At 40.2% G+C, this 26,579-nt stretch overlaps 1 protein-coding gene across 2 annotated transcripts in view; it reads left to right on the top strand.

Moving 5' to 3' along the window:
- CDK19 (cyclin dependent kinase 19) overlaps nucleotides 1–26,579 on the top strand; it is a 437,090-nt gene that overhangs the window by 64,726 nt on the left and 345,785 nt on the right. For both annotated transcript variants that reach the window (XM_053710859.1, XM_053710858.1), the window contains exon 2: nucleotides 4,459–4,534. In XM_053710859.1, the coding sequence (XP_053566834.1) occupies nucleotides 4,459–4,534 (76 nt within the window). The remainder of the gene's footprint in view (nucleotides 1–4,458; nucleotides 4,535–26,579) is intronic.

The raw sequence follows: 26,579 nt of genomic DNA, 5'->3' as shown, positions 1-26,579 counted from the left end.
AAACCAGACAAAAAGAGAGGCGTTCTTACACTGTGTAGAAGACCTACATACCATGGGAGTGATTCATCCGGTTCCAAGAACGGAACAGGGGCAAGGATTTTACTCCAACCTGTTTGTGGTTCCCAAAAAAGAAGGAACTTTCAGACCAATCTTGGATCTCATGATCCTAAACAAATTCCTCAGAGTCCCGTCTTTCAAGATGGAGACTATCCGGACTATTCTGCCACTGATCCAGGAGGGTCAATATATGACCACCGTGGACCTAAAGGATGCGTATCTGCATATCCCTATCCACAGAGATCATCACCGATTCCTCAGGTTCGCCTTTTTGGACAGACATTACCAGTTTGTGGCCCTTCCCTTCGGGTTGGCCACGGCTCCCAGAATTTTCACAAAAGTGCTAGGGTCCCTTCTGGCGGTTCTAAGACCGCGGGGCATAGCAGTGGTGCCTTATCTAGACGACATCTTAATTCAGGCGTCAACTTTCCAACTAGCCAAGTCTCACACAGACATCGTGTTGGCTTTTCTAAGGTCTCATGGGTGGAAGGTGAACATAAAAAAGAGTTCTCTCTTCCCTCTCACAAGAGTTTTCTTCCTAGGAACTCTGATAGACTCGGTAGAGATGAAAATATTTCTGACGGAGGTCAGGAAATTAAAACTCATAAACACCTGCCGAGCTCTTCATTCCATTCCACTGCCGTCAGTGGCTCAGTGTATGGAGTTAATCGGACTTATGGTTGCGGGAATGGAGTTCCATTTGCTCGCTTACACCTTAGACCACTGCAACTATTCATGCTCGAACAGTTGAATGGGGATTATGCAGATTTATCTCCTCAGATAGATCTGGATCAGGAGACCAGAGATTCTCTTCTCTGGTAGTTATCACAGGTTCACCTGTCTCGGGGAATGTGTTTCCGCAGACCAGAGTGGATCATAGTTACGACAGATGCCAGCCTGCTGGGCTGGGGTGCAGTCTGGAACTCCCTGAAAGCTCAGGGGTTATGGTCTCAGGAGGAGACTCTCCTCCGATAAACATTCTGGAACTGAGAGCGATAGTCAATGCGTTCAGGCGTGGCCTCAACTGGCTGTGGCCAAATTCATCAGATTTCAGTCGGACAACATCACGACTGTAGCTTATATCAATCATCAAGGGGGAACAAGGAGTTCTCTAGCGATGATAGAGGTTTCCAAAATAATCCGGTGGGCAGAGACTCACTCTTGCCATCTTTTAGCAATCCATATCCCAGGAGTAGACAACTGGGAGGCGGATTTCCTAAGTCGATAGACTTTTCATCCGGGGGAGTGGGAACTCCATCCGGAGGTGTTTGCACAACTGATTCGACTATGGGGCACACCAGAATTGGATCTGATGGCGTCACATCAGAACGCCAAACTTCCTTGTAACGGGTCCAGGTCAAGGGATCCCCAGGCAGTACTGATAGATGCTCTAGCAGTACCCTGGTCCTTCAACCTGGCTTATGTGTTTCCACCTTTCCCTCTCCTTCCTCGTCTGATTGCCAGAATCAAGCAGGAGAGAGCTTCAGTGATTCTGATAGCACCTACATGGCCATGCAGGACTTGGGTATGCAGACCTGGTGGACCTGTCATCCGTCCCACCATGGACTCTGCCATTGAGACAGCACCTTCTGATTCAAGGTCCATTCAAGCATCCAAACCTACTTTCTCTGCGTCTGACTGCTTGGAGATTGAACGCTTGATTTTAGCAAAGCGTGCTTTCTCTGAATCGGTCATTGATACCTTGATTCAGGCTCGAAAGCCTGTCACCAGAAAAATCTATCATAAGATATGGCGTAAATATCTTTTCTGGTGTGATTCCAAGGGTTACTCATGGAGTAAGATCAGGATTCCTAGGCTATTATCTTTTCTCCAAGAAGGATTGGAGAAGGGATTATCAGCTAGTTCCTTAAAGGGACAAATATCTGCTTTGTCTATCCTTTTACACAAGCGTCTGGCGGATGTTCCAGACGTTCAAGTGTTTAAACCTGTTGTTCCACCATGGAGTTTAAATTTGGTTCTTAAAGTTCTTCAAGGGGTTCCGTTTGAACCTATGCATTCCATAGATATTAAACTATTATCTTGGAAAGTTCTGTTTTTAGTAGCTATCTCTTCGGCTCGAAGAGTTTCTGAGTTATCTGCTTTACAGTGTGACTCCCCTTATCTTGTTTTCTATGCGGATAAGGTGGTTTTGCGTACCAAACCTGGATTTCTTCCTAAGGTTGTTTCTAATAGGAATATCAATAGGGAAATTGTTGTTCCTTCTCTTGTGTCCTAATCCTTCTTCCAAGAAGGAACGTCTGCTGCACAACCTAGATGTGGTTCGTGCTTTAAAGTTCTACTTACAAGCGACTAAAGATTTCCATCAAACATCTTCATTGTTTGTTGTCTATTCTGGAAAGCGCAGAGGTCAAAAGGCTACGGCAACCTCTCTTTCTTTTTTGCTGAAAAGCATCATCCGTTTGGCTTATGAGACTGCTGGCCAGCAGCCTCCTGAAAGGATTACAGCTCACTCTACTAGAGCGGTGGCTTCCACATGGGCTTTTAAAAATGAGGCTTCTGTTGAACAGATTTGTAAGGCGGCGACTTGGTCTTCGCTTCATACTTTTTCCAAATTTTTGCTTCTTCGGAGGCTATTTTTGGGAGAAAGGTGCTACAAGCAGTGGTGCCTTCCGTTTAGGTACCTGTCTTGTCCCTCCCTTCATCCGTGTCCTAAAGCTTTGGTATTGGTATCCCACAAGTATTGGATGAATCCGTGGACTCGATACATCTTGCAAGAGAAAACAAAATGTATGCTTACCTGATAAATTTCTTTCTCTTGCGATGTATCGAGTCCACGGCCCGCCCTGTCTATTTAAGACAGGTAGTATTTTTTATTAAAAACTTAAGTCACCTCTGCACCCTATAGTTTCTCCTTTTTCTTCCTAGCCTTCGGTCGAATGACTGGGGGGTGGAGTTAGGGGAGGAGCTATATAGACAGCTCTGCTATGGGTGCTCTCTTTGCCACTTCCTGTTGGGAAGGAGAATATCCCACAAGTATTGGATGAATCCGTGGACTCAATACGTCGCAAGAGAAAGAAATTTATCAGGTAACCATAAATTTTGTTTTTCCCCCTGAAAATGCACATGCAAGTTGCCTGCAGTTCCTTTATACCGTTTCCCTTGCACACTTTGTATCATACCCCACATTGAGGATCCAGAATGTCTGCTGTGGGTCCAGTGCTAGAGCCATACCTACTGTGACACCAGCTTGGTGAGTTAGCAGGCCAAGCATATGACCGATATATCATCAATCATTGCATGAAATGTTGAAGATTATAGATGTGTTTATTGTGTGGAGTGTTCCAGTCTTTTAATCTTATATATTAATTATTGTAACTGGTACTGCTTATCTGGTGTTTGTGATTATTTGTTTATGATATTCTGGTTTTGGCCACTAAAACTAAATCTCAGTATATGCATGTATATGCATGTGTGTATATATATATATATATATATATATATATTTATATATATATATATATATATATATATATATATATATATATATATATATATATATATATAATATATATATATATTTATATATATATGATATTAAGTATCAACTCCCATGTAATCCTAAGAGCTGTAGGATTGATTAATATCAATTGTGGGAGTGACCGAAGGGGAGGTGACTTCCGGTGCTACGAATCTTCCATTTGTTAGGTGACTTGTACCATCACCCTAAAACATATAGGTGTCCTCTAATTGAGGTACTAGTCTAATCCAATGAACAACACAAGTTTCTTTTTACGTTTTATATCTCTTTACATTTTTTTACTTTCACACAAGCTTCGTAAAACCGGAAGTTGAGAGACTTACGGTTTACTGAAAAGCACACATGCATTCCATGCACAATTTCACAGACTTTGAGATTGTTTGGCTTAACACTAAGGTTAGCTTCTCTCTACACAGTTTAAATTGAGTATGAAGCACTATGATTAACTAAATAAATAAGCATGGCAAAAAAATTTGCGTTGTATTTTTCTTGAACTCGATCATGTTATGATATGTTATTTCACAACCGGAAGTGAGGTGACTTCCGGTCTCAGTGGAACACATGGCGTGCGTTCCACTGAATTACACAGGAACTGGATTATTTGACACAGGTGGTTTGTATTGTTTTATTAATTTGAATGTTTTTTATTCTAATGAAGTGGTCTGTGTGAACCCCAAAACGTCAATAAACACTGGTTTTTGACCTATCATTGACAAGTCCTGAGAGTGCTTTTCGGTTGATGTGGCATATATATATATATATATATATATATATATATATATATATATATATATAAAAATACACATATACATATATGTTTTACATATTGTTTCTTCTAAACTGACCTTTTTTGACAAGATCATTAATTGTTTTCTTTCCTTTTTTTTTTGTCTGTTCTTCAGAAAGGATGAAAAAGAATATGCACTAAAGCAAATTGAAGGCACCGGAATATCTATGTCAGCCTGTAGAGAAATTGCTGTAAGTAGAAAAGCATTTTTTTTTTAATTTACATATCATGTGCATTTCTTTTGTCTGCAAGATAGTCACATTTAACAACAAGGAAAATGACATATCAATAGACATATATCCATGTGTGGCATTAAAATGAGAATACAGAGGTATTTAGATAGCAAGATTTCGTAACTTCATTTTACACTTATAATTTCAATTTATATAAGTGTAATCTTTTCCAATTATGCCTCTTAAATAAGACTCGCACAAATGACAAGCTCAACTTGCAAAAAGATAAAACACACTGGCAGTTTTATCCGTAACATCTTTTTTTTTTTAAATGTAACTTTATTGCTATTTTCCTTCCATAACAACAATATACAAGCTCTCGTTTGTCACTTTTCATAATATGTTAGTAGTTGGTGGCATTTCTCCAAACCCTAACACACACTCCTGTCTGCTCCCAGCTTCACCTATCACACCCATAAATACATGTCTCATACATGTTAGCTACCACACCTCCATCACATTTCCATTTCCGTATGCCCACTGGAGTGCAAGTTTTCTGTTAAACAGGGTCATCTCTATCTATCATCTATTTATATCAAACTCATGAAATACCCTATCACAGAATTCTGCCTTTTCTATTCAAATATTGCTTCATTGTTTTTTTGTCATCAGTAAACTTCTTTTTTTCCAGTTGCCAAACTCCACCCAACATTTGCCTTATTTGGAAGAGCCAATCTGGGTTTTAGTCAGCAGAATACCAGGTTAGCCACGGTCATAAAGTTAGTATAAAATGCATTTATTTGCATTTGTTATACGTTAAAGCCTGTTAGCGACAGATATATAAAAGAGTTAGCCTTGAGAAGTCTGCAGGTACATTTTAAGTTATGAGTATTAGAAATTGCTTTTAGAGCCAAAGTGCATGAAAAGGGGGCAAAATAAACAATGAAAAGCTATTGCAACACCCTCTTCTATCATAATGTCTTTCTATGTTTCTGCCATCTATTCTCTTTGAGCAGCTTCATATTTCATATGTCTTGCAATAAAATTATATTCATGCATAACTGCCATAAAGGGACAGTCTACTTCAGAATTGTTATTGTTTAAAAAGATAGATAATCCATTTATTACCCATTCCCCAGTTTTGCATAACCAACATGGTAATATTAATATACTTTTTACCTCAATGATTACCTTGTATCTAAGCCTATACAGACTGCCCCCTTATTTCAGTTCTTTTGACTTGCATTTTATTCAATCAGTGCCCTCCCATAAGTAACTCCAATGCACAGTGTTATCTATATGACACACATGAACACCCTCTAGCTGTGAAAAACTGTCAAATGTATTCATATAAGAGGTGGCCTTCAAGGGTTTAGAAATTAGCATATGAGCCTACCTAGGTTTAGCTTTCAACTAAGAATACCAAGAGAACAAAGCAAATTTAATGATAAAAGTAAATAGGAAAGTTGTTTAAAATTACATGCCCTATCTGAATCATGAAAGTTTAATTTTGACTAGACTGTCCCTTTAAAACATATACAGATACAAATCCCCAAATCCGGAATTCAAAAAATTCAAACTTATTCTGAAATCCAAACTTTTTAATTAATTTTTTTTAAACTATATTTATCAAAAATTACTATTTTTACCAATTGTAAGTCACAATCTTCTCTGTCTATGTCGTTTGGTTTTGGTTTTTGTGTTGTAAAATGCAAATAATATCCTATATTTATTCAAAACAACCAATATTACCTTAATGATTACAGTGCTGTGCTATATTTCTGAGGGTACTATGTATTCAAGAAGTAATAAAAATGATCTAAAATTACCTTTAAGTTGTTTTTTTATAAGCAGTATTATGACATGTAAATATTGCCTAAATCAGGGGTCAAGAAATCTGTGGTATTTGTATATAGCTATAAGGAGAATTCTAGGAGCCAGTAGCTCACTGGCTCCTGGGTTTGTCGAGACCTGGCCTAAATTACGAGATTGTTGTTTGCACTTCGTTCCATCCAAACTGTCCCATTTTACAGATGCAAATATAAAAATATTCCAAAATCCAAACCTTTTCCGGGCCCAAACAGTTTGGACAAAGTGTTTTGTAACTGTATATAATTGTTAATGCAATAAAAAGTATTACAAGAATAATGCATAACACTTTACAATTCAGCAATTGAACACAGAATTTAGATTTTCTCATGGCATGTAAAATGTGTTTCCGAATTGTTTTACAATGATTGTATTGTAAACTTTAGTAAACTGTGAAATAAATATACAGTAAGTATCATAGAAAACAAAAACACATTAAGACCCAATACAATATATAAATATATTTATTTGTAGAAATTATGTTGTCGCATTTTGTATAGGAAAGGAGTGTTGCTTCATTGCATTTTTTTTCTAATATTTATCACCTTTTACAATGTAGCATAAGAATTGCCTTGATCTGTAAAATACAGGAACATTTTTACTAACATTTTGTAATCTATGAATCTGTAATTTATAAAATATAATTGTGGATTTTACAGACTACAGAGCTTATCAGATGAAACTGCTTTGTATTTCTTGGAAATACTATTCTTGGGGTTGGGGAAATAGACACAGGATATATTTAGCTTTGTGTTGTTGGACATAAATTAGGAACAATGGAGATATATTGTTTCAAAGTGTGGGGAGCAAGCACCCAATCCCACAAGAGCAGGTGGACATGTCAAGCCATAACAGTATAGGACTGTCTAAAAAAAATGTCAGCAGAAGGGTTGCTCGCATCATGTGACCTTAGGCATTGCCTATGAGAAACATTGTTCCTCGGTTGTGGCTCCGTTTTATACATGAACATCCAGGCAGCCAGGCAGTGTGATAGCTAGTTGTGTTGTATATCTCTAACTCCATGCCCAAATGACTGGTACTGCAGTCAGCAGAACCACACAACTGATGGTAAGTAGCTAGAGGGACCATTCTACTGGCATAAAGTATGCTACTTGAGCCACAAATATAAAGCCAAATCTACCTGGTATACAGTGACGTGCAGTGACGTCAGAGACTGGTGAGGCAGTGGCTAGGATACGCCTTCATTCTTTAGATATCCTTTGTTGAAGAAATAGCAATGCACATGGGTGAGCCAATCACATGAGGTATCTATGTGCAGCCACCAATCAGCAGCTACTGAGCATATTTAGATATGATTTTCAACAAAGGACATCAAAAGAATGAAGACAATTAGATATTAGATGTAAATTGGAAAGTTATTTAAATTTGCATATGGGTTTCATATGGGTTTCATGTCCCTTTAAATGGTGTCTTGGAAAACTGGTCAACTTAGTAAACATCTGATTTTAGTCTAAAAGGATTGTAACAGAAACTCTTGCCAGATAACACAATGCTTGCTCTGATTATGAGATCTAGAAATCCATGCCCATTAAAATATGTTTAAAACATACTTTTTACTTTAAAGGGACATGCCACCCACATTTTTTCTTTTATGATTTATAAAGAGAATGCCATTTTAAACATCTTTCTAATTTACTTATATTATCTAATTTGTTGTATTCTCTTGATATTCTTTGATGAAAAGCATATCTAGATATGCTCACTAGCTGCTGATTGGTTGCTGCACATAGAAGCCTCGTGTGATTGGCTCACCATGTGCATTGCTTTTTCTTCAACTAAGGATATTTAAAAAATGAAGCAAAATAAATAATGGAAGTAAATTGTAATGCTGTTTAAATTTCTATTCTTTATCTGAATCATGAAAGAAAGATTTTGGGTTTAGTGGCCCTTTAATGCTGTAAATTATGCTTATAGATTCTTTCATTACATAAGGGATGAGAGAGTCAGAGGGGGAGGAAGAGAGACAGAGAGAGAAAGAGACCATGGGGAGAACAACACATAAGGAGAGAGATGGATAGATAGATAGAGAGAGAGACACACACACACACACACACACACACAAGGGGGGGGGGGGGGACCACTGCATTTTAAAGTAATAAAACAGCAGAGCTACAGAGAGTTCAGAAAGTAAGACTATACATTAGTACAGAGGCAAGCTGCTAAGTTAGTGGGTGTAAAGTTTGAGTAAACAAAATACAAAAACGACCCTGCTGTAAAAGAGTAAAAAAAACACTAAACCACATTCATTAAATTATCATTTTCACTAACAGAATCCCTTTTTAGTAAAATCTTACTTCAATAAGATGTGGGTGAAACACTGCTCTCTGTGCCTCTCTCCTGCTCTGGAAGGATTCAGGAAGTGACAGTGGCACATTCCACTGCACTTAGAGGGGAAGAACAGAACTCTCTTTTTCACTTTAGCAAAGCTAGCAGGTTCACAGGACAGCAACAAAATATATGAAAGTTGTTTTTTTTCCGTTTTTTGTTTTGTTTTATATGATTTAACATCCAGCCCCAACCCTATGTTCCACTTACTAATGCCTCTCGCTGGATTGGTTCAGCCCAAATAGGACTGCCTCAAATAAGCAGTTAATGGGCCATGCAATGATCTTAACCACTTGCATCCAGTAGGTGGCGCAGAATGTTGTGTAATGGTGGGCAGACCTGCTTGTGCCTCTTCATTGCACAACATATAGCTGTGAGAAAAAAAAATGCTGGGGAAAAAAAATAATTTTTTTTTTTAAAGCCAATAAAAAAAAATATATTTTTGCCCATATGAGAGGTGAAGCACTGCCTCACCTGCCTCTAGTGACTGCACATCACTGCTGGTATAAGAGGGCTGTATGGGTAATATATCTTACCTTGTTTGGGCATAAAGCTCACATTAATGAGCAGATGGGATCATGGATCTGACCTGCAGTCTAATTTGGAGATATAGCTGGAATGAAGGCCATAGGGGACATGCATCAGAATAGAGGAGGAATGCTTTTTTTTTTTTTTTTTTAAGCATTGGAAACTGTACCAACTTCAACATCTCAGTATGGTCATGGAAAGGGTATGCTAATCCTAAATTGAATATACACATGAGCCAATCCAGCCTCAAAATTAATCTACAAAGGACCTTTATTATTTATTTCATCAGGTTCCGCAGCTCAACCCTTAATCAAGCTGTGGCTTAAAACATTGTAATATTCCTTTGGACACTTATGGGTTAATATAGGTCCTTTGTAGATGAATTGTGAGGCTGGGTGGGCTCATCTGTGTTATCTTTTAACTTATCATGCTTTTTTTTTTAATAGGAGGAAACACCATAATAACTTCAGAATAATGGTGAAAATTGTGCAGGGTAGCTCCTTCTGTGTTAAGTAATAGATGTGTTTTGGGAGATTGTGTTTAGTGTAAAAATTGGACCAAGGATGATGTTAGGGTTTATTGAGGCTGAGTTAGCAAGATGGAAATATGGATAATTGCAATGGGGGTAGTGCTTAGGTCAGTTGTGAAGGTTGCATGTATTTTATTTTATTATTTTTATTACAGGGTAGTGCCACTGGTACTTAATCGATTTAGATACCTTTGTCAGTTTTTTGACAATTACATACAGAAATAGAAGCAATCTGCCAGGAAGGACCAACAGCTTAGTGTCTTATTCTATGGCCCAATTACCACCTGGGAGTAGCTTCTGTTCGCCCAATTGTGCTTTACACAGACAATAACTTTCCTGAAGTATATCAGTCTGGTCCCATATAACAAGGTCAGTCCAGCCCCAAAATTTAAATTGATTCTCCTCTGAACAAGGAAAATTTGCAACCCCAGATGATTGTTTCAACCTCCTTTGGGCCTTGTCAGTGAGCTGTAGCTATATCTCTCTAAGCACATCGGCAAGGAGTCTATGTCTGGTTTCCCCCATCACCCTTAGGGAGACTTTACCAAAGGTCATAATACACATACATACAGAAAATGAAGTAATCTGCTAGGAACAAAGAACAGCTCAGTGGCTTGTTCTAGTATTGCCCAGCTACCTGAAAGTAACTTCTTTTAGCCTAATTATGCTTTACACAGAGGAACATTTTTCTGAAGTATGTCCATATGATAACACCTACCAAGGTCAGTTCAGTCCCAAAATACCAGGCAATTCTCCTCTGAACAAGGTAAATAGCAACCCCAGATGATCATTTTGGCATCCTTTGAGCCTCATCCTGAGGTGCAGCCACATCGCTCTAAACACATTGGACAAGGAGTCCATGTCTGGTTTACCCCATCACCCTTAGGGAGACTTTCCCCAGGGTCATAATACAAATACATACAGAAAAAGCAGAAGAAGAAGCAATCTGCCAAAAACGAACAACTCAGTGGCTTGTTCTATGTCCCAGTTATCACCTGAGATCAGCTTCTTTTAGTTTAATTGTGCTTTACACAGAAGAGAACTTTCTTGAGGTTTATCAGTTTGATTCTGCCTAACAAGGTCAGTACAGCTAGCCTCTCTGTCAGTATGAATTTGTGACAATTGCCAGAAGCTCCTTACCAGGCTAGTGATTATGATCAGCTGTTAGGAGCCACTTTTATTTAATGACTAGCAAATAGTGTGCTGTCACTAAGTACAACATTTGATTTTGATCTTGTTGAAGAATTTGAGCAGTACTGAAAAAGTAGCCGTCACAGTATTTTTACTATACCACCTTCATTTCTGTGAAATGATTCAGATCTTGCCAATGGTTTATCTGGCAGACTAACTGGGAACTGGATATTGCTGGAACTGATCCTCAAACTATGGCACCATCCCAAGAAAAAATTAGGGCTGTTGGCAAATATATCATGTAAGTGCTTGCACATGCCTCTTGTGTGTTCCAATAGCTAGGAAATATTCCTGTGTGGGCATGCTTTTAACAATATTTTTAGCACTCACAATATACATTGTAATGCTGATATGTATTTTTAATAATGTGTGTCAACAGTAAATCGGAAACAACTGTTTTCATACAAAATATGCTCACTATTGCAATTTTCGTTTAGCATTTTGTATTGGCTATTTTTTAAATTCATATATTCATGAACATTATTCTTAGCCTTGTATCTGACTAAGATGAAATGTTACTGTCACTGGAGAGCTTATTCCTGTATTCAAGATAGAATGTTCTTCGCAGGGAACTAAAATATTATTTATATCACCTTCCTGGAATAATATTTGTATATGATGTTGAAACTAACAAATTGGTTCCAAAGTGCATTCCTTTTGTACTTATCTGGTCAGCGACTTCCAATGCTATATGTGTTATATGTAGATAAATAATTTGATAAGCTTTTGTAAAGGACTGACTCTATCATTTTACAATCATTTATTTCTTTCATAAAATGATGATGGTCCACAGTCCTCCATAACATATGGGATGTATTTCCCGCTACTAGGAGGACGTCAAGAACCCATACAAGAGCTTTAAAACCCTCCCACCTCCCATCTCTCTCTTAGTTTTGTTCTTGGTCTTGTATACGAAAATACCAATCAAGAGATGGTTGTTCCTTCATTGTGTTCAGATCCTGCTAACTCTAGTTAGTGGATATTACATAATCTGATTGTAGTAAATGCTTTGAAGTTCTATTATCAAGCAACTAAAAGATTTCAGACAAAATTCTATTTTTTTTTTTCTTCTACTAAATCTAATAAGAGGCAGAAGCTACTAAGGTAGCGTTCGCCTCTTTACTCATAAAACGGATTCAAGACTTTCTTGACGGTAAAAAGGTCACCTTTTTTCTCTTGTTAAGTGTATCCAGTCCACGGATCATCCATTACTTGTGGGATATTCTCCTTCCCAACAGGAAGTTGCAAGAGGATCACCCACAGCAGAGCTGCTATATAGCTCCTCCCCTCACTGCCATACCCAGTCATTCTCTTGCAACTCTCAACAAAGATGGACGTAGTAAGAGGAGAGTGGTGTATTATAGTTAGTTTTTTAACTTCAATCAAAAGTTTGTTATTTTTAAATGGTACCGGAGTGTACTGTTTCATCTCAGGCAGCATTAGAAGAAGAATCTGCCTGTGATTTCTATGATCTTAGCAGAAGTAACTAAGATCCACTGCCATTCTCACATATTCTGAGGAGTGAGGTAACTTCAGAGGGGGAATGGCGTGCAGGTTTTCCTGCAATAAGGTATGTGCAGTTAATATATTTATAGGGATGGAATTTGCTAGAAAAATGCTGCTGATACCGGATTAATGTAAGATAAGCCTTAAATGCAGTGATAGCGACTGGTATCAGGCTTATTAACAGAGATACATACTCTTATAAAAGTGTAATATAAAACGTTTGCTGGCATGTTAATCGTTTTTATATATGTTTGGTGACAAAACTTATTGGGGCCTAGTTTTTTTCCACATGGCTGGCTTGATTTTTGCCTAGAAGAAACAGTTTCCTGAAGCTTTCCACTGTTGCAATATGAGTGGGAAGGGCCTATTTTAGTGCTTTTCTGTGTAGCTAAAAATACTGACAGAGACATTCAGCTTCCCTCTGCATGATACAGGACATCTTTGAAGGGCTCAAAAGGCTTCAAAGTCGTGTTTGAGGAGGGTAACAATCACAGTAGACTGTGGCAGTTGTTGTGACTGTGTTTAAAAAACGTTTTTGTCATTTATTATTCTGTTTTTGTTATTAAGGGGTTAATCATCCATTTGCAAGTGGGTGCAATGCTCTGCTGACTTGTTACATACACTGTAAACATTTTGTTAGTGTAACTGCCTTTTTTCACTGTTATTTCAAATTTTGTCAAAATTTGTTTCTCTTAAAGGCACAGTAACGTTTTTTATATTGCTTGTTAACTTACTTTAAAGTGTTTTCCAAGCTTGCTAGTCTCGTTGCTAGTCTGTACAAACATGTCTGAAACAGAGGATACTTGTTCATTATGTTTAAAAGCCATGGTGGAGTCCCATAGGAGAATGTGTACTAACTGTATTGATTTCACCGTAAACAGTAAAGATCAGTCTTTATCTATAAAAGAATTGTCACCAGAGGGGTCTGTCGAGGGGGAAGTTATGCCGACTAACTCTCCCCACGTGTCAGACCCTTCGCCTCCCGCTCAAGGGACGCACGCTAATATGGCGCAAAGTACATCAGGGACGCCCATAGCGATTACTTTGCAGGACATGGCTGCAATCATGAATAATACCCTGTCAGAGGTATTATCCAGATTGCCTGAATTGAGAGGCAAGCGCGATAGCTCTGGGGTTAGACGAGATACAGAGCGCGTAGATGCTGTAAGAGCCATGTCTGATACTGCGTCACAATATGCAGAACCTGAGGACGGAGAGCTTCAGTCTGTGGGTGACGTCTCTGAATCGGGGAGACCTGATTCAGAGATTTCTAATTTTAAATTTAAGCTTGAGAACCTCCGTGTATTGCTTGGGGAGGTATTAGCTGCTCTGAATGACTGTGACACAATTGCAGTGCCAGAGAAATTGTGTAGGCTGGATAAATACTATGCAGTGCCGGTGAGCACTGATGTTTTTCCAATACCTAAAAGGCTTACAGAAATTATTAGTAAGGAGTGGGATAGGCCCGGTGTGCCCTTTTCCCCACCTCCTATATTTAGAAAAATGTTTCCAATAGATGCCACTACAGGGGACTTATGGCAGACTGTCCCTAAGGTGGAGGGAGCAGTTTTTACTTTAGCAAAGCGTACCACTATCCCGGTTGAGGACAGTTGTGCTTTTTCAGATCCAATGGATAAAAAATTAGAGGGTTACCTTAAGAAAATGTTTATTCAACAAGGTTTTATTTTACAGCCCCTTGCATGCATTGCGCCTGTCACTGCTGCGGCGGCATTCTGGTTTGAGGCCCTGGAAGAGGCCATCCATACAGCTCCATTGACTGAAATTGTTGACAAGCTTAGAACTCTTAAGCTAGCTAACTCATTTGTTTCTGATGCCATTGTTCATTTGACTAAACTAACGGCTAAGAATTCCGGATTCGCCATCCAGGCGCGTAGGGCGCTATGGCTCAAATCCTGGTCAGCTGATGTGACTTCAAAGTCTAAATTACTCAACATTCCTTTCAAGGGGCAGACCTTATTCGGGCCTGGTTTGAAAGAAATTATTGCTGACATTACTGGAGGTAAGGGTCATACCCTTCCTCAGGACAGGGCCAAATCAAAGGCCAAACAGTCTAATTTTCGTGCCTTTCGAAATTTCAAGGCAGGTGCAGCATCAACTTCCTCTGCTTCAAAACAAGAGGGAACTTTTGCTCAATCCAAGCAGGCCTGGAAACCTAACCAGTCCTGGAACAAGAGCAAGCAGGCCAGAAAGCCTGCTGCTGCCTCTAAGACAGCATGAAGGAGCGGCCCCCTATCCGACAACGGATCTAGTAGGGGGCAGACTCTCTCTCTTCGCCCAGGCGTGGGCAAGAGATGTTCAGGATCCCTGGGCTTTGGAGATCATATCTCAGGGATATCTTCTGGACTTCAAAGCTTCTCCTCCACAAGGGAGATTTCACCTTTCAAGATTATCTGCAAACCAGATAAAGAAAGAGGCATTCCTAAGCTGCGTACAAGATCTCCTTGTAATGGGAGTGATCCATCCAGTTCCGCGGACGGAACAAGGACAGGGGTTTTATTCAAATCTGTTTGTGGTTCCCAAAAAAGAGGGAACCTTCAGACCAATTTTGGATTTAAAGATCCTAAACAAATTCCTCAGAGTTCCGTCATTCAAGATGGAAACTATTCGAACCATTTTACCCATGATCCAAGAGAGTCAGTACATGACCACAGTGGACTTAAAGGATGCCTACCTTCACATTCCGATTCACAAGAATCATCATCAGTTCCTGAGGTTTGCCTTTCTAGACAGGCATTACCAATTTGTAGCTCTTCCATTCGGGTTGGCTACAGCCCCAAGAATTTTTACAAAGGTTCTGGGCTCACTTCTGGCGGTCCTAAGACCGCGAGGCATAGCGGTGGCTCCTTACCTGGACGATATCCTGATACAGGCGTCAAGCTTTCAAATTGCCAAATCTCATACAGAGATAGTTCTGGCATTCCTGAGGTCGCATGGGTGGAAAGTGAACGAAGAAAAGAGTTCTCTATCTCCTCTCACGAGGGTTTCCTTCCTAGGGACTCTAATAGATTCTGTAGAAATGAAAATTTACCTGACGGAGTCCAGGTTATCAAAACTTCTAAATGCTTAGTGTTCTTCACTCCATTCCGCGCCCCACGGTGGCTCAGTGCATGGAAGTAATCGGCTTAATGGTAGCGGCGATGGACATAGTGCCATTCGCGCGCCTGCATCTCAGACCGCTGCAATTATGCATGCTCAGTCAGTGGAATGGGGATTACACAGATTTGTCCCCTCTACTAAATCTGGATCAGGAAACCAGAGATTCTCTTCTCTGGTGGTTATCTCGGGCCCATCTGTCCAAGGGTATGACCTTTCGCAGACCAGATTGGACAATTGTAACAACAGATGCCAGCCTTCTAGGTTGGGGTGCAGTCTGGAACTCCCTGAAGGCTCAGGGTTCATGGACTCAGGAGGAGAAACTCCTCCCAATAAATATTCTGGAGTTAAGAGCAATATTCAATGCTCTTCTGGCTTGGCCTCAGCTAGCAACACTGAGGTTCATCAGATTTCAGTCGGACAACATCACGACTGTGGCTTACATCAACCATCAAGGGGGAACCAGGAGTTCCCTAGCGATGTCAGAAGTCTCCAAGATAATTCGCTGGGCAGAGACTCACTCTTGCCACCTGTCAGCGATCCATATCCCAGGTGTAGAGAACTGGGAGGCGGATTTTCTAAGTCGTCAGACTTTTCATCCGGGGGAATGGGAACTCCATCCGGAGGTGTTTGCTCAATTGGTTCTCCGTTGGGGCAAACCAGAATTGGATCTCATGGCGTCTCGCCAGAACGCCAAGCTTCCTTGTTACGGATCCAGGTCCAGGGACCCAGAAGCGGCACTGATAGATGCTCTAGCAGCGCCTTGGTTCTTCAACCTGGCTTATGTGTTTCCACCGTTTCCTCTGCTCCCTCGTCTGATTGCCAAAATCAAACAGGAAAGAGCATCAGTGATATTGATAGCGCCTGCGTGGCCACGCAGGACCTGGTATGCAGACCTAGTGGACATGTCATCCTTTCCACCATGGCCTCTGAGACAAGACCTTCTAATACAAGGTCCTTTCAATCATCCAAATGTACTTTCTCTGAGACTGACTGCATGGAGATTGAACGCTTGATCCTATCAAAGCGTGGCTTCTCCGAGTCAGTAATTGATACCTTAATACAGGCACGAAAGCCTGTCACCAGGAAAATTTACCACAAGATATGGCGTAAATATCTTCATTGGTGTGAATCCAAGAATTACTCATGGAGTAGGGTTAGGATTCCTAGGATATTGTCCTTCCTCCAAGAGGGTTTGGACAAAGGATTATCAGCTAGTTCTTTAAAGGGACAGATTTCTGCTCTGTCTATTCTTTTACACAAGCGTCTGGCAGAAGTTCCAGACGTTCAGGCATTTTGTCAGGCTTTATTTAGAATTAAGCCTGTGTTTAATCCTGTTGCTCCTCCATGGAGCTTAAACTTGGTTCTTAAAGTTCTTCAAGGGATTCCGTTTGAACCCCTTCATTCTATTGATATCAAACTTCTTTCATGGAAAGTTCTTTTTCTGATGGCTATTTCCTCGGCTCGAAGAGTCTCGGAGTTATCTGCCTTACATTGTGATTCTCCTTATCTGATCTTTCATTCAGATAAAGTTGTTCTTCGTACAAAACCTGGGTTTTTACCTAAGGTGGTTTCTAACAAGAATATCAATCAAGAGATTGTTGTTCCATCATTATGTCCTAATCCTTCTTCAAAGAAGGAACGTCTTTTGCATAATCTAGACGTAGTCCATGCCTTGAAGTTTTACTTACAGGCTACTAAAGATTTTCGCCAAACATCTAACCTGTTTGTTGTTTACTCTGGACAGAGGAGAGGTCAGAAGGCCTCGGCAACCTCTCTTTCTTTTTGGCTTCGGAGTATAATCCGTTTAGCCTATGAGACTGCTGGACAGCAGCCTCCTGAAAGGATTACAGCTCATTCTACTAGAGCTGTGGCTTCCACCTGGGCCTTTAAAAATGAGGCCTCTGTTGAACAGATTTGCAAGGCTGCAACTTGGTCTTCCCTTCATACTTTTTCCAAATTTTACAAATTTGATACTTTTGCTTCTTCGGAGGCTGTTTTTGGGAGAAAGGTTCTACAGGCAGTGGTTCCTTCCGTTTAAGTTCCTGCCTTGTCCCTCCCATCATCCGTGTACTTTAGCTTTGGTATTGGTATCCCACAAGTAATGGATGATCCGTGGACTGGATACACTTAACAAGAGAAAACATAATTTATGATAAATTTATTTCTCTTGTAGTGTATCCAGTCCACGGCCCGCCCTGTCCTTTTCAGGTAGGTCTAAATTTTAATTAAACTACAGTCACCACTCCACCCTATGGTTTCTCCTTTTCTCGGCTTGTTTCGGTCGAATGACTGGATATGGCAGTGAGGGGAGGAGCTATATAGCAGCTCTGCTGTGGGTGATCCTCTTGCAACTTCCTGTTGGGAAGGAGAATATCCCACAAGTAATGGATGATCCGTGGACTGGATACACTACAAGAGAAATAAATTTATCAGGTAAGCATAAATTATGTTTTTTACAGCTCTTTCTTCAAAAGCAAATGTAACATTATGGATCTTTGGAGCAGAGTTGCAAAGCTGCACCATGTCTTATTGGTGTACTTTTTTCAGAGTTTATCGCAAGCAGGTTTTGGCAGGAAAGTCTTTCAGGCCGCAGTGTCCGCTATATAAGAACTTGAGGACTTTGGACCATCATCATTTTATCAAAGAAAATTTATGCTTATCTAGTAAATTATTTTCTATTGGAATGATGATGGTCCACAGACCCAGCCCGTTTGACTTTTTTGGGCAACAGTTCTGATGACACCTCTATAGACCTTGCTTTGTCTTTCCTACCTTTCCTTCCTTATCTCTACTCGGCTATTCTTTAAACTAAGATAGAGATGGGAGGTTGGAGAGTTTTAAAGCTCTTGTATGAGTTCTTGACCTCCCGCTGGTGACAGGAAATATATCCCATATGTTATGGAAGAGTGTGGACCATCATCATTCCAAAAGAAAATAATTTATCAGGTAAGCATAAATTTTGTTTTGTATATTGTCAGGCTAATTTTTGCTTTGAATACATAATTGAGCTTATTGTCTCTCTCTTTAAAGTGATTGTAAAGTTGAATGATTTAAAGCCCAGTATCTAAAAATACTATTAAAAACATGGACACTTTAAGTCATTAAACTTTACAATTATGCTTCTTTTTTTAAAAATACTTACCTTTTTGTTACGGTAAACTTACCGCCGATCCTCCACCCACATCTCCTTCAGTATATCGATGACAATCCGGCTTCCTCCAATCTTCGTGTGCCTCACAAGCTGGATGCCAAAGGGGGCACACAACGATTGGAGGAAGCCAGATTCGTCATCGATCTTCTCAATACTGAAGGGGATGCGGGTGGAGGAGAGTCAGTGTGTTTAGAGTAACAAAAAGGTAAGTATTTTAAAAAAGATGCATAATTGTAAAGTTTAATGACTTAAAGTGCCCATGTTTTTAATAGTATTTCTTTTACAAGATATGACGAGTCCACGGATTTCATCCTTACTTATGGGATATCGCCTCCTTGTCAGCAGGAGGAGGCAAAGAGCTCCACAGCAGAGCTGTATATATAGCCCCTCCCTTCCCTCCCCCTCCAGTCATTCTCTTTGCCTGTGTTAGTGATAGGAGTGAGGTAAAGTGAGGTGTTAGTTTTAGATTCTTCAATCAAGTGTTTTTTATTTTTAAATGGTGCAGAAGCGTACTATTTTACTGCTGGGCAGCTTCTGGAAGAACCACTCAGGGGAACTTGTGAGATTTTAGTCTCACTGCGTCTCCCATATTGGTGCTGCCTGGTCCTGAACTTAGTGAATGTTTCCTAAGACCTTTCTTTCTTCACAGGACCTCAGGAGAAGAAGTGGATCTCTTGACACTGTGGGGAATTGCATGCTGTTCCTCAGCATGGAGGTAGGTACAGTTCCTTTTTATTCTGGGGCTTTATAGCTTAAGCTCAGAAGAGGACTGTGCTATCCTATTATATGTTAACAGGATCCAAAACAGAACAGGATCAATGTTTGTAAGCTCTGAATAGGGCTGACTATACTAGTGGGCGGTATGTCATTTATAGTAGAAACAAGATGACAACCCACATCTGGTTAGATTTTCCCTGACAGTCCAGTGTCAATTGCAATGGCTGGAAGCGCTGGGAGGTTATTGTGCTGAGCTATTACGAGTACATATACGGGCATAACTTTTTATTAACAGTGGTTTTAGGCTGACGCTGGGGACTTGTAAGAGGGTGTGTTTCACTGTATATTTGATTTGAGGTGTATGGCGTTAAATCGCTATTTATTTCTTCCCGGGCTTGATGTGGTTTACGCCCACGATGGGCGGGGCTTGTCCTTGCGCGCTCTGATAGCGCAGTTACGTATAGATCGAGCTCCGACAACTTGAAGGCAGTGTTCTGATGCAGCTACTAGGTCCGCTTGTCTTTATATTGCAAACGGTCCTAGTCACGCTGTTAGAGGATAGTGGTGGTCATGGAGGCAGGTAGGAACCACAGCAGAGCTGTGGAGAGGTGACTGGGGTATTAGCAGGGCCCAATAAGGGTACGAAAGCATACTTGAGCCACTCCTAATGAGGCTAAATTAATTTAATACTTGGGTTCTCTGTGTAAACAGTTAAAATTTAGAACACAGTTCACTAAAAGATTTTTGCTAAATTGTTTTAACAGTGATTTGACCACGCTTGCATTTCAAATCTGTTATTATGGAGGACATTGAAAACGTTACATGTCCTATGTGTTTGGATGCTATTGTGGAATCCACTGGTACATTGTGCCCTACATGCATTGAAAGGGCTTTAGAATGTAAGGAGCAAATTTTCTTTAACAATTTTAATAAAGATATCTCCAATGACGATTCTCAGACTGATAAGACTCAGGGTATGCCGCAGTTTTCTTCCCAAGCGTCACAGCCTTTAACGCCCGCACAAACGACGCCATGCTCTTCTACAGCGTCTACTTCTTTCACTTTGCAAGATATGGCTGCAGTTATGTCATATTATGTCAGAGGTTTTGTCTAAATTGCCTGTGTTACAGGGCAAACGATGCAGGACAGAAACCCATGCGGTTCCTGCGATTTCTGATGCTTTGTTGGCTATCTCCAATATGCCCTCCCAGTGATCTGATTTGGGGGGTAGGGAGCTTCTGTCTGAGGGGGAGCTTTCTGACTCAGGAAGTGTGTTACCTTAGACGGACGTCATGTCCTTCAGATTTATGCTTGAACATCTTCGCCTGTTGCTTCGGGAGGTTTTAGCGACTCTGGACGACTGTGATTCTATTGTGGTACCACCAGAGAAATTGTGTAAGATGGAAAAATACTTAGAGATTCCTTCTTATTCGAATGTTTTCCCGGTTCCTAAGACAATTTCGGAAATTGTTTCACGGAAATGGGAAAGACTAGGTATCCCGTTCTCACCCTCTCCTAACTTTAAGAAAATGTATCCTATAGCTGCCTCTGTCAGGGATTCGTGGCAAACGGTTCCTAAGGTGGAGGGAGCTATCTCTACCCTGGCTAAGCGTACGACTATCCCAATTGAGGATAGTTGTGCTTTCAAAGACCCCATGGATAAGAAGTTGGAGGGTCTTCTGAAAAAGCTATTTGTTCATCAAGGGTTTCTATTACAACCGACGGCCTGCATTGTACCAGTCACAACTGCGGCTGCCTTTTGGTTTGACGCCTTAGAGGAGTCCCTTAAGACGGAGACCCCTTTGGAGGAAATAATGGATAGAATTAAGGCCCTTAAGCTGGCCAATTCCTTTGTTATGGATGCCGCTTTTCAAATCGCCAAGTTGGCGGCTAAGAATGCAGGATTTTCCATTTTAGCACGCAGAGCCTTATGGTTAAAATCTTGGTCTGCGGATGTGTCTTCTAAATCTAATCTTTTGGTTATCCCTTTCAAAGGAAAGACCCTATTCGTGCCTGAATTGAAAGAGATCATTTCTGACATTACGGGAGGTAAGGGTCACCTCCTCCCTCAGGATAAGACATCTAAACAAAGGAGACAGAGTAATTTTCGTTCCTTTCGAAATTTCAAGGGAGTCCCTTCTTCCTCTTCCGCCAAACAGGAAGGGAAATTGGCACAAGCCAAGCCCGTCTGGAGACCCAATCAGGCTTGGAGAAAGGGTAAACAACCCAAGAAGCCCGCTGCTGCTCCCAAGACAGCATGAAGGGGCGGCCCCAGATCCGGGACCGGATCTAGTAGGGGGCAGACTTTCTCTCTTTGCCAAGGCTTGGGCAAGAGATGTTCAGGATCCCTGGACACTAGAGATCGTGTCCCAGGGGTATCATCTGGAGTTCAAAAATTCCCTTCCAGGGGAAGGTTTCTTCTTTCACGATTGTCTGTAGACCAGACAAAAAGAGAGGCGTTCTTACATTGTGTAAAAGACCTCTCCACTATGGGAGTAATTCGTCCCGTTCCAATACAGGAACAGGGGCAGGGGTTTTACTCAAATATTTTCGTGGTTCCCAAAAAAGAGGGAACGTTCAGACCCATTTTAGATCTCAAGAGTCTAAACAAGTTTCTCAGAGTCCTATCCTTCAAGATGGAGACGATTCGGACAATTCTTCCATTGATCTAGGAGGGTCAATATATGACTACCGTGGACTTAAAGGATGCATATCTTCACATCCCTATCCACAGAGACCATCACCAGTTTCTAAGGTTTGCCTTCCTAGACAAACATTTTCAGTTCGTGGCTCTTCCCTTCGGGTTGGCCACAGCACCCAGGATCTTCACAAAGGTCCTAGGATCCTTGCTAGTGGTTCTCAGACCGCGGGGCATTGCAGTGGCGCCTTATCTGGACGATATTCTAATCCAGGCGTCGTCTTTTCAACTGACAACGTCTCATACCAACATGGTTCTGTCCTTTCTAAGGACTCATGGGTGGAAGGTGAATCTAGAAAAGAGTTCACTAATTCCACAGACAAGGGTTCCTTTCCTGGGAACCCTAATTGATTCCGTATCCATGAAAATCTTCTTGACGGAAGTCAGAAAGTTAAAGATTCTGAATACATGCCGAACCCTTTAGTCCAATCCTCGGCCATCAGTGGCTCAGTGCATGGAGGTAACTGGATTGATGGTGGCGGCGATGGACATCATTCCGTTTGCTCGTTTTCATCTCAGGCCTCTACAACTGAGCATGCTCAGACAGTGGAATGGAGATTATGCAAATTTGTCTCCTCAGATAGATCTGGATCAAGAGACAAGAGTTTCTCTTCTTTGGTGGTTGTCGCAGGATCATCTGTCCCAAGGGACGTGCTTCCGCAGACCCTCATGGGTGATAGTGACAACAGACGCAAGTCTACTAGGATGGGGTGCAGTCTGGAATTCCCTGAGGCTCAGGGTGTGTGGACTCGGTCGTAGTCTCTACTTCCCATCAATATTCTGGAGTTGAGAGCAATATTCAATGCGCTTCAAGCTTGGCCTCAGTTGGCTTCGGTCAAATTCATCCGATTTCAGTCGGACAATATCACGACTGTGGCTTACATCAATCATCAGGGAGAAACAAGGAGTTCTTTAGCGATGACAGAAGTATCCAAGATAATTTGGTGGGCGGAGGTTCACTCTTGTTATCTGTCAGCAATCTACATCCCAGGGGTGGACAACTGGGAGGCAGATTTTTTGAGCAGACAGACGTTTCATCCGTGGGAATGGGAACTCCATCCGGAGGTCTTTGCCACTCTGATTCTCAGGTGAGGCAGACTGGAATTGGATCTGATGGCGTCTCGTCAGAATGCCAAGCTCCCGAGATACGGATCCAGGTCCAGGGATCCTCAGGCCGAACTGCTAGATGCCTTGGCAGTGCCTTGGTCATTCATCCTAGCTTATGTGTTTCCACCATTTGCTTTCCTTCCCCGGGTGATTGCACGGATCAAGCAGGAGAGGGCATCGGTGATTCTAATCGCTCCTGCATGGCCTCGCAGGACTTGGTATGCCGATCTGGTGGACATGTCCTCTCTGCCGCCGTGGAAGCTTCCATTGAGGCAGGACCTTCTCATTCAGGGACCCTTCCATCATCCGAATCTAAGTTCTGTGCAGCTGACTGCTTGGAGATTGAAAACTTGATTTTATCTAAGCAGGGGTTCTCTGATGCCTTCATTGATACCTTGATTCAGGCACGCAAGCCTGTTACTAGAAAGATTTACCATAAGATATGGCGTAAATATCTTTATTGGTGTGGATTTACGTCCAACATCTTCATTATTCGTTGTTTTTTTTGGGAAACGTAGGGGTCAGAAAGCTACCTCTCTTTCTTTTTGGCTGAAGAGTATCATCCGTGTTGCATATGAGACTGCTGGACAGCAGCCTCCTGAACGAATTACAGTCACCTCTGCTCCTTGGCTTTTCCTTTCTCTTCATAACTTTGGTTGAATGACTGGAGGGGGAGGGAAGGGAGGGGCTATATATACAGTTCTGCTGTGGAGCTCTTTGCCTCCTCCTGCTGACCAGGAGGCGATATCCCATAAGTAAGGATGACATCCGTGGACTCGTCATATCGTAAAAGAAATAAATTGATCAGGTAAGCATAAATTTCCTTTTTTAAATACTGGGCTTTAAATCATTCAACTTTACAATCACTTGACTTTAAAGAGACATTAAGCACGATTATGTATTCAAAGCAAAGATTAGCCTGACAATAATATACAAAACACTTTTTAAGGACTGGGTATAGAAACATGCTTACAAGATAAAAATATTCTTGTATTTACAATTACAATAAATGCAATCCAAGTAAAGGACTGATATACAGTTTATACATACTTTTTCCTGAACACACTGCACAATTGGTCACCTGTAATTGTTGCGCCCATAAATAGCCAGTATTTATTGCAGGGTGGCATCATTCAATACCCATCCTGTAGATACAGACTTAACATCTTAATGTATAATTTAAATGTATAATTAGTATTATTTTAGATTTATGGTGAACCTATAAGACTGTGTTTTACATCTTGGTCTTTACTGAAAATGGTTACATTCTCTCATTTACTTTTGTTGGTTTGACAATACACATTGATTGCTTTGTGTAAAGGGAAATAATTAAAAGTCTCTATAGTGGTTATCAGTCAATAGCCACTAATTCTTTGAGCCAAAGCTGTTTGATATTTGCTTACAGAAAAATTATATCGTAAAATGCATATTTTGAAACAAATTGGTAGTGCAAAATGAAGCACATTTTTTATTGCCAGATAATATTCTAACTAAAATACCAATCAGTTGAAGTTATGTTAAAAGTACAATAAAACCCCAAAAATGTTCTTTTGTGATTCATACAGAACATACCATTTTAAAAAAGTTTTCAATTTACTTCTATTATAAAATTTGCGTTGTTCTCTTGGTATCTTTTATTGAAGAGTAAAACTGGGTAGTCTCATAAAAGCTCAGGAGTGTACACGTGTCTTTAGTACACAGCAGTGTTTTGCAACTTTGTATAACAAAGCTACAAATAATGTTGCAAAACACTGCTGACAAATAGTACTAAAGGCACGTGCACACCCCTGAGCTCTGATGAGCCTACATTGTTTTACTCTTCAATAAAAAAGAACAAAGCAAATTTTAATAAAGCAAATTGGATAGCTGTTTAAAATTGCATGCTCTATCTGTATCATGAAAGTTAAATTTTTACTTTACTGTCCCTTTTGTGTAATAAATTGTGTGTATAGGATGTTGAATAAAGAAATATAGTGACAATATTAATTAATACAGTTATAGTTATTACAATTTTAATTAATACAGTATACTAAAAACATATAATTGTTAGGTACAAAAAATCGATAGTGTGGATGCCGGCATCAAAATAAATAATGTACTAGAGTTGATACAATATTTAACAAAGTTGCGATATAATACAAACATATATGGGTAACATATGGGACGTAAAATGGAGCAATGGAATGAATACAAATGAAAATATATACAATGCGGTACCTGATTAAAAAGTCTTTGCAATAGGATAAAAACAGAGTCCGTGAAAGATGCTCACAAGTGTGACTTAGGAATGGAGAAAAAGCAGAGCAGTGTAATACACGGGGCTCTGAATGACTTGTATATCCAATACCTCTATAACAACCAGTGGGGTCTGCGTGTCAAAAAGACTTCTGTCCCTTAATCTACCTCACTTTGCTTCTACGGAAATACGGATCTCCAAAATGTGCTATAATTCATAACGGACCTTTGGAGCACACTCCTTAAAGCGGACATTCACTTTTCTCAGTCCCATTGCAGCGAAATTGGATATACAAGTCATTCAGAGCCCAGTGTATTCCACTGCTCTGCTTTTTCTCCACTCCTAAGTCACACTTGTGAGCAACTTTTACAGACTCTGTTTTTACCCTTTTGCAAAGACTTTTTAATCTGGTACCGCATTGTATATATTTAATTTGTATTCATTCCATTGCTCCATTTTACGTCCCATATGTTACCCATATATGTTTGTATTATACCGCAACTTTGTTAAATATTGTATCAACTCTAGTACATTATTTATTTTGATGCCGGCAGCCACACTATCGATTTTTTGTACCTTACAATTATATGTTTTTAGTATACTGTATTAATTAAAATTGTAATAACTGTAACTGTATTAACTATTATTGTCACTATATTTCTCTATTCTACATCCTGTACACACAATTTATTACACAAACAGCATTCTCTAAGATAACATTATCTAAGTAAAAAGAGATCTCTATCTGCTGTTTACAGCGCTGTCCCTACCGCCCCTATTTTTTTATTCTATACTTGGTTTTCAGTTTTGGAGGACTGTTCACCACTGTGGGATTAGCTTCTAGAGTGTAGTATCTTTAATATTATTTGTCGTTCGATTTTTAATGCTTAAAGGTACACTCTTATGCTAAAATTACATTAGTCATTCGAATGAGGGCTCTGCAATTAATCTCATGATGCAATTAATCGTGATATTAGACTATTCAATATCTAAATCACATGAGGCTGCAATATTTTATTAAAAAAACAATCCAAAATGTATTCCTTAACATGTTGTTATTTCAGTCAC

The sequence above is a fragment of the Bombina bombina genome, chromosome 4 (assembly GCF_027579735.1).
Source record: "Bombina bombina isolate aBomBom1 chromosome 4, aBomBom1.pri, whole genome shotgun sequence".
Classification (NCBI taxonomy): domain Eukaryota; kingdom Metazoa; phylum Chordata; class Amphibia; order Anura; family Bombinatoridae; genus Bombina; species Bombina bombina.
The sequence above is the reverse complement of the archived record's forward strand: the minus strand, read 5'-3'. Positions and strand labels throughout refer to the sequence as shown.